General features: G+C 47.3%; 1 protein-coding gene across 2 annotated transcripts in view; it reads right to left on the reverse strand.

Annotated features, from left to right (window-relative positions):
* bcor (BCL6 corepressor) overlaps nucleotides 1-18,802 on the reverse strand; it is a 40,289-nt gene that overhangs the window by 3,464 nt on the left and 18,023 nt on the right. For both annotated transcript variants that reach the window (XM_050048286.1, XM_050048284.1), the window contains 5 exons: nucleotides 17,470-17,754; nucleotides 15,672-15,991; nucleotides 12,782-13,081; nucleotides 3,346-3,512; nucleotides 2,527-2,672 (listed from right to left, as the gene is read on the reverse strand). In XM_050048286.1, coding sequence (XP_049904243.1) covers nucleotides 2,527-2,672; nucleotides 3,346-3,512; nucleotides 12,782-13,081; nucleotides 15,672-15,991; nucleotides 17,470-17,754 — 1,218 coding nt within the window. The remainder of the gene's footprint in view (nucleotides 1-2,526; nucleotides 2,673-3,345; nucleotides 3,513-12,781; nucleotides 13,082-15,671; nucleotides 15,992-17,469; nucleotides 17,755-18,802) is intronic.

An 18,802-nucleotide genomic window follows, 5' to 3' on the forward strand; every position in this document is an offset into this window, starting at 1 on the left:
ACACACACACACACACACACACACACACACACACACAGACCGAGCTGGAAACAAACAAGCAGAGGGAGCTGGATAAGCACACACAGCGAGAGCAAAGTGTGTATTCAGCACGCACACACACACACACATGCACAGAGTGAGAGCTGGGCTTTGTGCCAGCGCTGAGGCGTGGGGCGTCTGGCGTGTGTTTGGAGGGATTAACGGCCTCCAGATGAGTGGGACCAGGTGGAGGGAGGGCAGCAATCGCTCGCTCTCGCTCATTTTCTCCGGTGCTCGATCTCCCTCGCTCCCTGCTCTGTCAATCTCGCAGCCATCGATCTATCCGTCCATGCTCTCTTCAAAATTCAACACCATCTTTCCAGCCGTCTACATATAAATCTCCCTTTTGCACTAAACCTGCTCACCCTTCTGCCGACCGTGAACTTACACCTGTTCGTTTTCACCCTGACGTGCTGTCTCTCCTGCGTCTCGTCTCCTCCACCGAAGCCTCCGCTGTGTCTCAGATAATCGCTTTTAACTAGCTGGATGTTCATGTAATATTAAGCAGCTGGCTCCAGAGGAAGCGTGCGCCCCTGTGTATGCTTTCATTTCCTCCTCCTGTACACAAACCCGTGTTGTCTCGACTTTAACTGCAAACACTCAGACAGGCCCTCTCAACATTCACGGCCCAAATACAGACCCACGTCAGGCTCTAGCTAGGCAGCCTTGTGAAAAGACACACTCAGGCGCTCACACGCACGCATACAAAACCTCCAGCCAGAGCGAAGCCCATTTCCGCACGTACGCTGAGCAAACACAGTTGGCGTTGCTAAGTAACCAGATAGAGGAGCTCAGAGGCAGCAGCACGCACCCCGGCGGGCTGAGACTCCCTGTCTAACAGGTGGTCGAGGGAGGGAGGGGTGTGGGGGTGGGGGGTTGGGTGGGTGCTGGAGGGGAAACAGGATGACAGAGACAGGCATGTCTTGTAGCGACGGTTGGGAGGTGGAGGATGAGGATTTACAGAGAGGGACTCATACCAACAGGTTGCACAGAGGTCAGAGCATTGAAAGAACAGCAAACAGTGACTGAGCCAAGACTGGGGCATGTGGGAACTCGATCGCTGACCGATCTTTACAGCAATTTACTCTCGCCCCACCTCGATATCCACCCTCTGGTGTACCTGCTGTCTAAAACCCCTTTGATCTCATTTTAATTCACTCTTTTTCCAGCATCTGTGATTGTACGGTTTGTGGTGAAGGGCACATTAATACTCAAATTTTCTGGCTTTTGCATTCCACTGTCTGCACTATGGAATAAACTTTCAGCAACTGCAGTCATTGCAAAACAGTTAACAGCGCAATGTTAGTGTATTGTACAGTTTAGGTAAAGAAACCGTAATCCCCTCTAAAATAGGTAATGTTTGTCGAGGGATTTGGGGGGGTTTTAGTGACTTAAGGTGCAAGAAAATGATACTTCGAGACCGTGTGTAACTTTCACCAACAAACTGATAGAACTGTGCGCCTGATGTTTGTACGCCTTTTCTCAAACGCAACAAAACCAGCCTTAAACCATGCATGTGCATCCTGTGCAGTCGCTGCTTTTGAGCATTTGGATGTTTGACACACAAGCTTCACTTGTCTCTGGGGGAGGGTCTTCAGGCTGATTTATATCCCTTTTCGTACATAAGTAGGTACGTCTGTTTTATAAGTTGTAAGCATCACTGCCCTCATATTTCCATGCATCCTTTATGATAAATGGCACTAGAGGGCAAAGTTTCCGACGACAACAAACGAGGCAGCGGTACAGAAGGTTGTAATATTGCAACTTTAAACGGAGGCAGCGTTGGCAGTGGTCTGTGTAGCCATTAGATACATCCCGACATGTGGACGGAGAATTCTCTTCACCGTTTTTACTATATATTATTATATTTTACCTGTTTGTTTACGTTCCGCCATGATTTAAATTTCTTAATTATCTCCTACAGTCGCATCTCACTTGAACTACTCTACATACCTCTACGATTTCCGATGGTGCTGCTCTGTTTCATCTGTATCCATAAGCTTTCGGAAAACGTGTACAAATAACGACATAATGAACGCAAAATACAAACAGAAGGCTCTGTCCCTCTCCTTATCTAACATTGAGCATAAACAAGCCCTTACATGTCAAAACAAGTGTGAATGACGCCTTTAGGACCAATCATTTCAGAGAAATCATTTTAAAATTCCCAAGAGATACAGTGTCCACACTACAGTGAACACTAACTGTATTCCAGATGTGCTGTATTTGACACAGGGCATCCTGGACAGCAGACATTTGTGATTTTCTAAAAGCATTATTTCTTTAATCAGATGTCATTAAATAATGTATAACTGTTATTTCAAAAGGGAACGAGTTCCTCACATCCCCCGTCCTCACTTTTTTGTAGCCAGGAAATGACATTTGATCCAACAAACCAAACCAGGGTGAGGATGTGGACCTCAGAATTTCTAACTTCCTGACTAAACTGTGTCTGTGACGAGGTAGAAAAGCCAGCAGGGATCTTACCAGTGAGGAAGCGCTCCATGCTGTCGCTGTGGGTCATCTTGAGCAGGCCACGGCCAGAATACGTGGCCAGGGTGGGGTCAGCGCCGTATGAGAGCAGGACTCGCACCACATCCAGGTGGTCGTTCTCCACAGCGTCGTGAATCGGTCTAGACACACACACACGTATGTTAATTTTAACAAGAACATGGAGCTGCACTGACAACATCTGTAGGGGCAAAAAATTAGTCTTTAAAAATGCAGTGTGTTGAATTAAAACTATATTATTCATTCCAGCTGTATTGTCACTGGTAGAATTTCTCAAATTTAAGTTGACCCATAAACTACTTCGTCAGATGTACGTCCCTAATAATGACTCCATGTGCATATCCAGAAGGTGAAATATATTTTATAGATTTACAAGGCTGCCCACTCTTCTTAGCAATGGTCTCACCTATGTATCTGTGATACCATGAATGTTGCAAATCTTGTAATGGTTTAATAAAAGCTGCAGCACAATGCGCCTTTAAGACCTGTGCACAGTTTCCCAGAACAGACCCCCTACTGTAAACTTTAATAACGCAGCAATGAGAGCACTAGTCTTTCCCATTTAAAACTGCAGCTAATCTCTCAAATCACTGCTCTTGCCAAGCAAATATAAAAATCAATCCCAGAAATATTGCTATGAGCAAACTGAAGTGACTTAACTGATGACTAAGCCCTGGCGTGCCCTATTAGGGCCTGTAGAAAAAGCCACAGTCGTGTTTGCATTTTGCTCAGGAGACGTGTTTATGCAAGTTTCTGTGATTGTGTGTGCATATGCATGAGTGTGTGTTTGTCTACCTGGTGCCATCCTGCGCACTGCAGTTGATGTCGGCCCCATAATCTAGCAGGTGTTGGACTATGCTGAGCCAGCCGCGGGCGCACGCCTCGTGGAGGGCGCAGTAACCGGCGTAGTCTCTGTGATTCACCTCACATACTCTGTTCTCTAGACAGTACAGCACCACCTCCTGAAGAGAGCCAACACAGAGGGAGAGTAGGGTTTAGTGTGTGAGGTTGTGTGTGTGTGTGTGGATTTATGTGTGGCGACAACCCAAGCAACACAAGACCAAACACACGAGTCAGACGGAGGAGACACATACGCAAACAGTCCTTCCCTTTAAAGTTCCTGTGGGAGAGAAATTAGGGAAAGGAGGAACTGAGTGTGTTCCTGTGCTGGACAAACACACACACACACACACACACACACACACAAATGCTCCATAATACTAGAGCTGGCGCCAAAACACATCGAGGAGACTAAGTGTGACTCAACTGTATTTAGCCTGCCAGATTCTGCTTGTGCATGTACGAGTGTGTGAATGTGTGTGTCTGTGTGCCACGGTTGGGCCTGGACGCCACTGTGGCAGCCAGTTACGATGGTTGGGCTCTGAACACAGCATAATGGAAGCGGAACAAAGAGATTTGATAGAGGCGCTCAAGAGCTGGAAGCGTTTCCTCTGGTCTAGGGCTGTGACAGTTGGGCATCCAGCACTAAGTAGTCAGACTGGTTTTTATTGGACTGGAGCGGCGTCTGCTGCTACCAAACAGAGGGGAGACAGAGAAGATAGGGAGCAGTCCAGCAGCGTGTTGATACGGGGCCTGTCCGAGCCTGTTTGTGTCTGTGTGGATATGCAGCTCGGGCTACATCCACACTAATGTGTTTCCATTATAAGACAATGTTTTAGAATAAATGTCAGTTCACACGACCGTTTTAGCATCGTTTCTGAAATAACCTCTGTCCATATTGACACACCTGACAATCACGTACACTGGGCATGCACATGCCGATGTAAACACGAAGCAGATTATCTACTCTGTGGTTGGTTGCTTAGTTACCAAGGGCATATTACACTGCAGAGGAAGAACAGCAATGGCGAAAAGTAAGACCAGAGATTTCTTTGCCTGGACCAACGACAAAGTGGAGGTGTCAAACTAGTCTAAAGTAACAAGAGCGTGAGACGGCGGAAAACAGTTGTTGCAAGGCAAATACAGTGACACGTTAGCACGAAGGGGCAACCTCCAGGGCACAGAAATGAAGCTAACACCTTAGTGCCAAAAACTGCAGTTCCTCTGATGGCCACTTGAGGCTGACTCCAGAAGCCTGTCAATCCCCATAGACCCCCGCCCCCAAATTCAAATGACCGACTTTTTAGCAGAAATAAATATGTTAACAACCTGACCACGCTTAGCTTTGATGTTTTGGTTTCACACGTGATCACGAAGCGATCTTGAGTGTCTACTTCACCGATTTAAAAAATCTGGTTTCGTCTGTCCAGACTAAAACGCAAACTTGAGTGTTGAAATTAAGGCCATGTTTAAACGAAACTGATCGGCTGAAAATGGAATCTTTCTCGTTCTCGTATTGAAAAACGTCCACCCTTAGACGACAACGTTTTGATAACAATCGCCGTGCACACTGATCGGCAAAAATGACCAAAAATGCTGTAGTATACATGCAAGGTCAGTAGTTGGCAGTGTGACTTTGTAATGAAACAACACGCACCGCACCGCAGAGAGGGGATGTACAAAACAAAATGGCAACCGCACGTCTGTCAGACGGACAACGAGATGGAGTTGCTACAGTAAATCTACACTTTGCTGGAGAAGCATTGATAAATTCAATAGAGTGAGAGGCACAAACAGATCTCGGGGGTCCGCCATTGTTGTTGTGATGGTCGACTTTCTCGCGCACGCCTAGTGACTGGAACCGTAATGTGCATGTGTGAAAAGTCTCCGTTTTCAGAGGAATGACATGACAACGGAGACGGTGTGATTTCCAAAACATTGCACTTTGGAACCCGTTTTCAAAATATTGTGTTTTCAGGCACCGGTGTCGTATAAACAGGATCTAAAACAGGACAACAGCATTTTCAAATGTCTTTATTTTAGGTGTTCAGAAACGCTGGAGCAGTGTGGATGCCAGGTGTTAACATAGCAAAAATCAGTGTAGCCTTAGTGTTCGACTGGGCAGAAGGAAAAAAAATGAAAATACCAAATTTTTATGTATTTTGTCATATATATATTTATATATAGGTGAATGCAAGCCTCATACATCCAGACAACTCATACTCCGTCCTGCTAACAGTCCTGTGCCGAGGGGAGGAAAACTGCTCATCTGAACCTGGGGAATGACTCCAAACTTCCATTTCTATGCTAATTCTAGCCTGCCGTCTAGTCCAAGTATTTATCTCTCTCCCTCTTTCAGTGCAGGGCGGATGGAGGGAGGACGAGGGAAGGAAAGGCAGGCAACGGAGAGAAAACAGGCTGACAGAGGGATAAGAAGAGGGCTAGAGAGGGCGGAAGAACGGGACAGGAGAGAGGCAACACCCCAACAGATGACAGATTAATGAATCTGTGGATGAAATCTGCCGGGGCTGTCCTCTGGGCTGCAGCTGATAATAACAACAGATGAAAGGGTGGGGTGTTGTGGGTGGCAGTGGTAGTGCGAAGTGGGTTGGTGTCGTGATAGGAGTGAACGGAGGGTGATCGGAGGAAAGAGAGACAATGAGGGAAAAGGGGGGGATAAGTGGAAAGCAGGATCGAGAGAAAAGAAGTGAGCAAGTGTGAGCAAGAAAAAGTGCGAGAGAGAAAGACAAACGAGGGGGAGTGGGACAGCGCTCCAACTGGTTTTCACTCGCTGCCAACACTCTGTTTGCCTGCTGGAGAGAGATTCAGGAGCGCTGTGCCGAAGCTCCCCTCTGGGGGATNGTGTGTGTGTGTGTGTGTCTTTGTTCGCACGTGTATCTTTGTGCTGCTGACGAGTATGTCTGAGTGTGTGCGTGAGTGTGTGCGTGTGGCTGTGGAGGAGGCGTAGCGCTAAACCTCCGGAGCCGTGTTTAATATCGCTGGGAGAGAGCGAGGAGCTTAGCACGAGAGTCCCGGCTTCCCGCCACACACACACACACACACACACACACACACACACACTCTCTTCCGCAGTAAAATGAGACACCACTCCCCCCTCCTCTCTCTCGCTCTTTCCCTCCGTCCTCTAATCTCCCTCTCTAGAATGCTTCCCTGCGCTCGCCTGCAATCAATGCATCACTCAGACATTTAACCCCTTGCAGCGCTGCCTTGTATGCTCCTAAAATACAACAGATGTGTGTGTGTGTATGTGTGTATATATAAATGCGTACAACATGTGCAGGTGATGCATGATGTGTGGCTTTCCCTGCACGACGAAGAGTCAAAAGTCAAAGCAGTGGAGTTGGTGCGTGCCGAGACAAGTGAAGCGTGTGGATGTTTGTTTGTATGATGAGAATGTGTGTGTATAAAAGCCGGCCTGCTGTTGACTGACTGCTGGGGTAACAGAGGAAGCTGGAGGAGGTGGCCTCCGATGATCTCAGATAGATTTAATTAATCTCACACTGCCGCACACACGTGTGATTAGCCAACTGAAGAATAAAGACAAATTACGGAATAATAACCTGTTTATATATATATTTTGTTAAGAATACATGCCTCGCTCCCAGCCAATAACCTGTACCACATAATTAACGCTCAATTAACACTTCACACAAACCAAATAATAAACCTGACTGTTCTGCTGTCTCATCATACCAAAAATTTGTATTGCAAAATTCATTCAAATGACCTTGTGAATACAGGTTAGAGAATGTGACTACTCATGTGGCTAGTTACTGAGCGGTGGTTGGCGAGCTAACCGCTGACATACGACACACTATTATACCTACCTAGCCTGATGCTAACATGACAGCACTAGCCGGCTTAATAGTTTACCAAGCTAGCTGCCTTGCCATCAGCAAGCTAACAACCAGTTAGGAAGCTAGCTAGCTTAGTTTCTAAAATGGTAGGTTCGGGGCGCCCACTAGCTTAACTGGTAGAGCAGGCGCCCCATGTACAAAGGCTGTGTCCTTGCTGCAGCGGCTGTGGGTTATATCTGTCCTATCAAAGTAAGACAAAAAAACCACCAAAAAAATACCATTAGAAAAAAATTAAATGGTAAATTCAAGAGAATGTGTTTGTATCGCCCACTGTATCTCAAGCTATTGTGGTTGGCGAGAGAACCGCTAACATATTACACGCTACTGTAGCTAGCCTGATGTTAACATGATGGAACTAGCCAGCCAAAATAATTTACTAAGCTAGCTGCCAAGCCATCAGCGAGCTAACCAGTTAGAGAGCTCGCTAGCTTGGTCGATAACTGGATACTAAATTAAAGTGGTAAATTTTGGGCACCAACTAGCTCAACTGGTGGAGCAGGCGCACCATATACAAAGGCTGTGTCCTTGCTTCAGCGGGCGCGGGTTTGATCCCACCCACAGTCCTTTCTCTACCCTTTTCATGCCTCTCAAATAAAGGCAAAAAGCACCAAAAAATAACCATAGAAAAAATAAAATAATTAATTTAATTTATTAATTCTCGAGCTATTGTGGTTGGGGAGAGAACAGCTAACATACTACCCACTACTATAGCTAGCCTGATGCTAACATGATGGTAGTCAGAATAGCTAACCAAGGTAGCTGGCTTGCCACTAGATAAAAAGCTAGCCAGTTTGGTTGCTAACTGGATAATAAGTTAAAATGGTTAATTTAAGGGGACGTATTTGAATTACCCACTGCATCTCAAGATATTGTGGTTGGCGGGAGAACCGCTAAGATACTACAAGATACTGTAGCTAGCCTGATGCTAACATGATGGGACCAGCCGGCTGAAATAGCACACCAAGGTAGCTGGCTTGCCACCAGTTAGAGAGCTAGCTAGCTTGGGCACTAAATGGATATTTAAGTTATAAATGGTTAATTCAAGGGAATGTTTTTGCATCACCCATGGTGTCTCGACTGACTACAGACCATGATGCATTTCCACTGTGAAACTTTGGCAGAACAGAGTAATGTGTATGCAGTTCAATAGGTTAATGATATCTTATTCTGACCCCTTGGGATCTATGGGAAAAGGCATATGCGTGATGTAACTACAGCTGTGGTGTTGGAGGGTTACAGCAGACTGTGTTAGAAATTAAATGATGGTTTCTGCTCAGGTGCTCTGTGGATACACTCGGTGTATGAGGATGAAAGATAGACTAGGTTTTTGTTGTGTTTTCACATTGAATTTGAGCAAGTTTTTGAAAAGCAAGTTCTGATGCCGAGTAAGTCTACTAACCACTTGCAGTTTAATTTAATGACACAGTCTCCGTTCAATGATATGACTCGATATGACATTGTGTCTCAGTCTTCAGTTAATAGCATTATTTTCTGTTCCCCCAAAGGTCAGCACTGTCACGACTGTTATTGCGATTGGTCAAAGGCGCAAATTTGCGTTCACCAAAGATGAACTTGAAACGTCAGTGCGGATTTACTTCACAAGCAAATACACTAATTGTCACTAATTCAGTCCAAAATTTTTGCGATCCCAGTTCTGGTCTGACTGGGCCTTAAAAAATGCAATCTAGTTTTTCCTCTTTGCTCGGATCATACACGGATTTGAGGAGGAAAATCAGAAGTGATTCATGTGAGGAGAATAAATGACAGATTGCACCTTTATCTGAGCTTTCAATGGCTAGAGCTGAGGGGCCCCGGCACGAGGGGGAGAGGGATGAAGACATCCGCAGAATCTCTCCTCATTACCATTTCAAATGCTCAGAGAGCGAGGCAGACGAGGGAGAGGGAGAGAATAAAAGGGGAGCGAGGGAGGGGAGGAAGAAAGAGAGAGTGGGCTTTCATGTGCAGAGGCACGGATCGCAAAACTAAACGAACATGAAATATGCACAGTGTCGGCCGGGCATCGGGAACAGCGCAGAATAGTAGTGCGCGTGTGTTAAATTACATGCATGTGTGCATGAGGTGATTCTGCATGTGCAGGTCTGTACACGAGAAGGGATGCCTGTGCATGAGCTCACAGGGCAACAACTGCTGTTTCTCTGTGTGTGTCTGTAGTGAGCACGAGTGGCAGTGTGTGTGTATGTGTGTGTGTGTGCATGAGGTGATTCTGAATTTGCATGTGCAGGTCTGTGTGTGTGGGCGACAGCAGCGAGTGCGGAGACTCGTCGCTGTGTGCAGCATATGGAGAGGAACACGGCAGGATGCCTGTGCATGTGTGTACTGGGTCATAACAAGTGTGTCTCTGTGCGTGTGTGTGTGTGTGCTCATAATCAGCATGTGAGCTCTGTGTGTGTGTGTGTGTGTGTGTGTGTGTCTGTCTCTCAGGCCCTCATATCTCTCTGCCTGTGTGTGATAAGCCCAGAGCTTGCGGCGCTAAAACACCAGCGTGAGACAAGCGCTCTGTGCGTCTACAGGCTTGTATGCAAGCGTGTGTGTGTGTGTGTGTGTGTGGGGCGGTATGCATAAATTGGTGTGTCTCTCTGCGCACGTCCTCGTGTGTATGAGTGTGTGTGTGTATGTGTGTGAGCCCCAGGGGTCTGCCCCAGGCTTATCACACACAGGCAGTGAGAGACGAGCTTCCTGAGAGAGGGAGAGAAAGAAAGGAGGGAGGGAGGTGGGGGAGAAGGGGAAGGCGGGGGTGTTGTTTGCGCAGCGGTCAGCGCCTTGTTTGTGTAGTCTCAGGTTTTCTCCCTCCCTCCTCCCTCTTTCCCTCTCCACACGAGGAGCGCAGGAAGGGAAAAATGCGAAGGGGGTACGAGAAAAAAAAAAGGAGAAGGAGGGGAAAAAAACGTCCGAGAGAGACGCATAAATCAGAGAGACGAGCCGGCTTCTCTCCAACACGGCTGACTGAACCCTGCTGCTGCTGCCGCGCTGCACCCTGTGCGTGTGCGCGCCCATGTGTGTGTGTGCGTGTGTGTGTGTGCGAGCGAGGGAGAAAAACAGCCGCCGCCACTGCTAACCACAGTCACCACGGCACATTAGAGGGCCATTAGAACGCGATTATACTCCCAGTGCTTACCTCTCATTCACACTCCTGCTCTCTCTCACTCTGACTCACACACATTCGCACATAATCACGGACACACACACACACGCACACCTCATCATCATAAATGTGTACAACAAACACACACAACCATAAAGCAACCAGTTAATGAGCAACAAAAGATACCCACACCTATTTACAGTTCTGTGAAGATACCTCTGCTGGTGATAAAAATTATCTCGTGCACACACACGCACACACACACACACACAAAGCCAGCATAGCGCACAACGTGATTTTGCCAAGTAGGACATGCTCCTGGATTAACATCTCCATCGTGTTCCTGGATCAACATTGCAATCAACCAATCACAGCCGTACATCATCCGTGTGCTGCTCCTGTGCCTCTCTCGGAGCTAAGCTAGTTTTACAGACTGAAGTTAATACAATTGAACAAAATCGTCAGTAACGTTAACAAATAATATAATATTCTAGCCTATTAGCAAGCTTACTTGTTAGCCTAGCATACCTACTTAGCAAGCTAGCTCACTAATATTCTCCTCTGTCGACCCTTTTTGTGTTTGTTAACAGTGATGACGTTTTGTTGTTGGCGGAGACAAACTGGTGGCTGCAAGAGACAGTAGTAGTGTCGGTGTGAGTGCCAAATACAACGCAAAAGCGTCTTAGCTTCGATATAGCAGAGGGTACTTGCTGTAGCTCTGGTTGAGGGTGGGAGGCTGTCAACAAATAGTTTTTTGGGCACAGAGAAACAGAGATCTGTGTGGGTACATGAGTCCCTAAAAAAGGGGGTGGATTACGGGGAGTACCACCAATTGGTCAAGGAGCTTCACCTCGATGATGGCTGTTTCTTGCCATATTTCAGGATGACTCGGGGGAGGTTTGACAACCTGCTGGGTATCCAGCAACCGCTACCACCGGTTTCTCCTCCATTGTTTACCAACTGTAAACTTGTTGTTGTGAAGATGGAGAAAGAACAGATGACGAAGTTTTTTCAACTCGAAGAGTTCAGAGTGCTCCGGCAAAAACGGCAGGTACGTAGAGCGCATAAATGCGAGGCAGGTTGCAACGCAACAAAACGCAAAGCAAAATTGCTTCATTCTCATTAAAACCAATTACAAAAAGCCGTCTCCAGCCGCTAAAATGCTTTCTGTGTGATCAGGGCCCTACTTAGTAAGCTAGCTCGCTAATATTTTTGTCTATTGGCAAGTTTACTCATTAACATAGTCAACTTACCTAGCAAGCTAGCTCGCTAACCCTTCACTTGCTTGCATGGTTTTTGTTCAGTGATACTGAGGATTTTGTTTAATTGTATTAATTTCGATTTGGAAATCTATCTTGGCTCTGAGGAAACACAAAGGAAATGTGAAAGACGCAAAGGAGCAGCACACTCACGATGTCAGAAAGCTGTGATTGGTTGATTGCTATGTCAGGAGCATGTCCTGCTTGGCAAAATTACGCCATGCGCAGCATCAAAGAGGAGTGAGCGACAGGGTGGACACACACGGCACAATCTGCAGCTCAAGTGGCATAAAAACCGCTCGGATCAATAAATCAATTTGTAAAATCTGTCAACAAGGGGGGAGAAACGTTTAGGCTCACAAACAGAAACACGAGGGATGAGGGAGAGCGAGACAGCGGGCCATCCAACTTTAATTAAAAGCTTTCAGAGCAATGGGAGTTGAGAGATTCAGCAGAATACACACCAATCTCATTCTTCCTTGTATGTGCAGAGAATGAGAGGATCTGGTTTAGGAGCGAACGATCGGCAGCTACACACAAAGAAAGAAAGGAAAAAAACTCCCGATGCTAGAGAGAGGCAGCGAGCATCAGTCTCCGTATAATGATCCCACCGATCCCTCATNCGGAGCGAGGCAAGAGAGGAGGGGAGGCGCGGGGAGGGAGGGAGTGTGTGTGTGTGCGCTCGCGGGGAGGAGAGGAGGAGGAGGAGGGGTGCCAGCGACAATCTGAGTCACAAAGAGAGGAAGAGAAAGAGAGTGCTGAGAGGAAAGAGGGGGGAGGGAGAGAGCGGAAACCTGACAGAGAAAGAGAGAGTAGCGGGCAAGAGGAGCAAAAAAAGATGGAGTATGGCGAGAACAAAGCATGAGTACGGGTGAAATGGAAGGAAATGATGCAAAAAGCAAAAAGAGTGAGCTGGAGAGAGGAAGAATAGGACAGATGCAAGAGAAGAATCAGATGGAGAAAGACAATTTTGGAAAAAAAAGAAAGAAAGAGCCGAGTCTGCCAGAGTCACAGACAGGAACAAAGTAGGGGGAGAAAATGAGTGCAATTTAAGAAGCGAAGATTTGGAAGTGACGATGAAGTGTAAGAGTGTAAAATGTGAAGGGAGAAGGAGACGAGGACGGAGGACGACACTGAGCGAAGCCTATTACCTCGTAGCCCAGCCGAGCGGCTCGCTGGAGCAGAGTCTCTCCGGCGTTCTTGTTCACAATCAGCCGACGAGCCTCTGGCGGGATCGGACGCACCGTGGGGGGCTCGGCAGGGGGGGTCCTGTGCACCCCCGCCGCAGCCGCCTCTGGTGGTAGTGGGACGCCGCCTGCTCCTCTGCCGTTCGCCTGGGGCTGCAGGGAGGGCGGACAGAGCGCGGCGGGGGAGCAGGGCTTGACTGGAGAGCAGGGATAATGATTAGGAGAGGCGGCTCCCTTCCTCAGAGCGCCACGCTGCTCACTCAGCTGAGGAGAGAGGGAGAGATGGGGAGAGTGTTACAGCCGCTGCCACATAGCAGACGGGACACACGTTCACACATGGACACTCAAGGGCACATGGATGAGGCTACACACACACACACACACACACACACACACAGAAGGACATGAGGACATGAAGTTGAGTGTGTATTAGGCAAGGGACCATATGAGAATGTCATGTCTTGATTATCCAGGTCAAAATAATTGCAATTCACAATATTACGAATAAAATAATAATTATAAAATATATAATAATTATGAATATTTTGCGGCATGGTGGTCCAGTGGTTAGCATTGTCGCCTCACAGCAAGAGGGTTCCTGGTTCAAACCTGCATGTTCTCCCCATGTCAGCGTGGGTTTTCTCCGAGTAATCCAGCTTCCTCCCACAGTCCAAAGACATGCAGGTTAATTGGTGACTCTAAATTGTCCATAGGTGTGAATGTGAGTGTGAATGGTTGTCTGTCTCTATGTGTCAGCCCTGTGATAGTCTGGTGACCTGTCCAGGGTGTACCCTGCCTCTCGCCCAATGTCATTTTATTATTGGTTGTCCAGCAGTCTGTTTGGGTGCTGTTGATAGCGTTGGGTATCGTTTTTTTTTTTCTTGATACTGGCGCTAAAAGGATTAAAACAGTACTGGTGCTTAAATTGGCAAAAAAATGCTTTTTTGATTGCAAAAGAAAAAGTTGAACAACATATGAACTCTTACCATTAAGCGTACTTAAATATATAATTTTGAATTAATACAAACCACTATCAAAAAATTTACATAATAAATCAAATATAGTCCAACTGCAATAATTTAACACTAAATAACAATTACAGTACTAATAACAGCAAAATATGTTTTGAATTGAGATCAACAATTGTCTCCCTAACTCATGATCCAGCAATTTCTCCATTCTTTATTATTTCCTGTTTAGGAGTGCCTGAGATTGTCACTGCACTGGGAGTAGCTGGTCCAGCTTAACATTGCACCTTAAATGAGCCTGGTCAGGTCCCAATGGGGGGCTAACTCTGATTGCTAACTTCAGGGTGAATCCCCTTTACTTTGATCAAAAGGTGGCAAGAAAGACAAAGGACACACAACACGGGATCTTGGCTTGGGTCTTGACGAGGTGTAGCATTTATCCAAGCCAAGCTAAACCTAGCCTGAACTGTGCACACACTGCACTGCTTGTTTATCTTCACACGTCGCATCCTAGCTATCACGCGGAACCATCAGACACTCTCTTTCGATTGCACACCAGCTATGCACACAATCTGGAAACAAAGTGAGGCACCGAAATCTGCTGTGTGATTTGGTCTGGTTGGTACAGGTCGTTAAGGAACCAGTGCCATATTGGTACCAGGTTTAGTGTGCTCAACCCGACCTGCTGGATATGACTATCACAATTATCCTGATAATGGAAATTCACCACCATCGACTTATTGTGTCTGTAATTAGGATAAAATCTCATATTGTTCCATCCTAAGCGTACAAGCATGCACACTTGCATAAACATATAATTGTTTTAAAACAAAATGATGAAGTGGAAAATGTATAAACTGATAGAAGTATGACATTCTGCCAAAATCCATCCTGAAAGAATGATTATATTTCCATTAAATCTTGATTTTTATTCCCCTCAAAAAGCAATTTCCTCTCTTATGCTCACATGATTTTTCAATACCAACTCCTTTATATGCTTCCCACACACAGCTTAAAATATAGATGGATTTCTAATTCCTAACATATATGTTAATGTATGATCATTACGTACGGAAGACGCACTATGCATCGCAGAAAAGCACACACACACGTACAAGCTTTCGCACCAACTGTTCACGCCCCAAACACTGCAGGTTGGCACGCCACTTTTCTTTAACCGCTAAACCAACAGAGCCCTCGGAGCGCAACACACGAGAGAGGGAGTTGCCTGCCTCTGAGAGTGTGTGTGTGTGAGTATGTGTGTGAGTGAAGTGCGTGCCCTCTCAGTGGAATTCCATGTCGAAGCAGCTGTCAGGCTGAGGAGGAGCAGGGGAGGAGAGCAGCGCGGGCGGAAAACAACTAGCCTTCTTTTTTTTTTTTTCTTCCTCCCCCCTCAATTTTTCCCCATGCTCATTTTTTTCCCCTCTTTTGAACTCCGGCGCTTCATACATTCGACCATGGCTGCCACATTCCTCACTGTGTGCGAGCGAGGGAGCGTGTGCATATGTAGCCTTGTGCTCGGCGCTGAGTGCGATGTATAATTGCTCCAGGGTTTTGTTGTTATGTCAGGAATGCTCACAAACACACAGACACTCGCAGCCTTGGCACGCACTTACACACAAAACAGCGTCGATGACACACGTTCGACAATTAAGGCCAGAGACAAACACACATGCACGCAGGCACTCCGCAGGGAGTCGATAAGGGCACCAGGAGGTCAAAGCTCTAGCAGCCCTCTAAACATTGTAAACATACTTCCTTCCTCTCTCCCTCCCTCCCTCTCCCAGCTGCATAATCAGAGGCGCCGACAGGCATACTGAAACAGACTCCGCTGCTGCAAACATCCAGACGCCCGTATCGTGGCCAGACACCCTATCAGCACTCACCTTGTCATCTTCGGCTGCTCCCAGATCAGCCACACAGCGCTGGCCCGGGCTGTTAGGTGTGGCCTCTTTCCTTTTCTCCCGCTCGCGCTCTCGCTCCCTCTGACTGGTGTGTTTGGTCTTGCACGGCCGCTTGCCCTTGGGTTTGTCCGTGTCACTATGGCGACGGGGCTTGAGGGGAGGGGTGCCTCCCACTGACGGCTCCGGGCCCGGAGAGGGGGGGCCCCTCCTGGGCTCCTTGAGGCCACGGTCACCTGAGAAGGGGCCCGGCGGGTGCGCTCTGTCCTTCAGCTGGCCGGGGGGAAGGGGAGAAGCAGCTACTCCTGGAGTGGGGAGGAGAGAGGAGGGGGAGGCAGAGTGAGCGGCTGATAGTGTGAGAGCTCGGTGGAAGGGGAGGATGGGAAGGTATTGCAAGGCCATCTCTCACCCTCTGTTGGTTTATTAATGAGCGCACAGAGCTGTCTGGGAGCGCAGCATGCCTGCTCGCTTAGAAAAAAAAGAATTAAAAAAATAAAACACACACACACACACACACACACACACTTGCACAGGCTCATATAAACACCCCCGTAGTAACTTGGGCGCACTCATTCACTGCAGCAAGGACACTGCTATGAGTAATCTCCTTAAACAAATGTGGCACTGTCTGGTTCCAGCCTCTTATAGTACATATTTACATGAAAAATAAAAACCTGCCCTTGAAACCACAATGTCAGAATGCTGTTTAATAGCTTAATGGAAATACATTTCCTCCTAAGGATCACTGTAAAGCATTTCAAACTACTCAGGAATGTGGTCTGAATTGTGTTATAATGGAACCTTTAGAATAAACAGTCCATTAAATCAGTCCTGAGCTGAGAACCAATGAGGAGGGGAGTTAAATTATATATCTTACTGATGCTTAAATATACAGTCACTGTCTGTGTAACCCCTGCTGCACAGGAAACCTTGCAGAATGGGAGATTCTTAACAGAGATTAATGTGTTTTATCCGATTAGCGGAGTCCTGAAAAAAAAAGGGAGAAGAAGAAGAAGAAAAAAAGACCACAGCCCTGACAGACGCACAGTGGAATAACCACATTCATTGTAAATACACGGCTGTTGCCAGGGTGATGTTATCTAAAAAGGTGAAAGAAAAAAAAAATCAGTGGCCAATCAAGGCCTGTGGTTTCTGCAGGAAACATAAAACCAAAATCTCCCCTGCTTTATTCACTTCCTTTAATCTCTCTCCTGCTCTTTTATTCTCTCTGCGTCTGTGCCTCCCTCTGTCTCCGTTTGGGCACTTGAATAAGGGAAAGCCCTGGTTTTAATAAGTTACCCCCCCCCTACTGACACACACACATGCACACACGCACGGCCACATTCCCCGCCCTCCGTTTCCCTGTGACTGGTCTTGAGGGGGAAAAAAGAAAGAGAAAAATCATTGATCACACATTAGTCACACTACACCTGCCCACGCGTATCTCCGCCAGCCACTTCCCTCATTCGCACTTTCATCGTCCTCACAGAGCCCACTGTACACCAGCTGAACAAAAACCACAGGGGTGGGGGGTAGAGGGGGGGGGGGGCATTTTAGATGCCAGTCCCCAGGTCCCCGTTCTGATTCCCTGGCCTTTCCTCTAGCAAGAGGAAGTATTCTCTACCTCATTTCCTCTGCCCCCTCCCAGAAGGTTCACGGGAAATCCCCCCAAAGTCAGACCGCTACACAAGAAAGTGAAACGTGAGCCAAAGATAGATTTCCGTTACCCGAGCTGAACTCACAGATACAGCAGCGGTTTGCACGGCTGGCGGTTCATTCTTACCATTAAGTAGCTTCTCGCAGCCCCATTTCCTGTTGATCTCGGCTCTGTGCGCTGCGGCTCTATCCTCCGGCTCGCCGGGCCTAATCTTGCGCTCCCGTAGGCTCTGCACTGGGGCGACCATACGGGGCTGGGACCACGCCCTGTCCTGTTTAATAAGGGAGCCATCGGGTGAAGCTGCGCCGGCGGCGGGTTTGCTGAGTCGCAGTCCTTTGAGCTCAATGCAGACCTTGAGCTTCCGGACCTCGTCGTCGTCGTCTTCATCAGGACTGGCGTGCTCGCGTTCATCTGCAGATAACAAAACACAGAATTTGCATAGTCTGCCATCTCGCATGTAGCCTACGACTGTGTTTCCTGGAGAAGAGTTGTCCTGTGAAACACCTAGAAATGTGTTGTTAAACCTCAGCTTAAAAATAAAATAAAAGAATGAAACTCTCATCCCTTGGTTACAAAGGTCATGAAAAATCTAATGGATAAACTTAGCAATGCATTGTGGGCAAGCTCACACCAAGCAGTTGTGTGTCTGAGTTGACATTTAGGGCATAAAAGGTTTTCACTCTTTTAAAGAAACTGCTCTCACCTTCTGCAGCAAAACTATTGTATGTACATACCTACCGACCTGCAGACAACTGAGCACAAAGAACAAAGGCCATTAATCACTACATTCTCATGGCTTGTAAAACCGCCTCTAAGCCTCACAGTTTAACACGAACACAGAGAGGCATGGAGCGGGATGCGAAACAGGCAGATCGAGGAGTAAAAGGGGGAAGAGAAGTCAAGAATCGGGCGGAGACACAAAGCAATAAAGACCGGAGAAGCAGAGGGAGAGTTCCCCCTCCCTCTTGAAATTCACGGGGGACGGGTATTTGACTCGTCTGCCAGTGCCGGGGAGAGCGAGCGCGATACCGCATGCCAGAAAAAAAAGGAAACCCAAACAGATGAGGGAAAAAAGAAAGGAGATGAAAAGGGAAGAAAAGAGCAGCTTTGAAGAGGGTGGGTAAGCGCAGCGGAGGAACGGCGGAGCTGAAAGAAGAGAGAGAGAATGGCTGTCCCTCTTCCGCGCTTCTCTCTCTCTCTCGCACTCCGCTCAAAGGCAGGATTAAACACTTCTCTGAGCTGGCTGCCACACAGAGCGAAAGATGGGACAGAGAGCGGTAAAGGGGGAAAGAACGGGGGTAGTGATGGAGCGGGTTTAAGGTGGAATTGATTGGGAAGGAGGAAGCGACAAAAGGGATGGAAAGATTTTTTTTTTTTTTTTTTAAGAACAAGGGACGAGACCGTGCTCAGCATAACGCGGGATGAAGGGGAAAGTGTGAGCAGAATTAGAGGGATGCAC

Source organism: Epinephelus moara, chromosome 7 (genome assembly GCF_006386435.1).
Source record: "Epinephelus moara isolate mb chromosome 7, YSFRI_EMoa_1.0, whole genome shotgun sequence".
NCBI lineage: Eukaryota > Metazoa > Chordata > Actinopteri > Perciformes > Serranidae > Epinephelus > Epinephelus moara.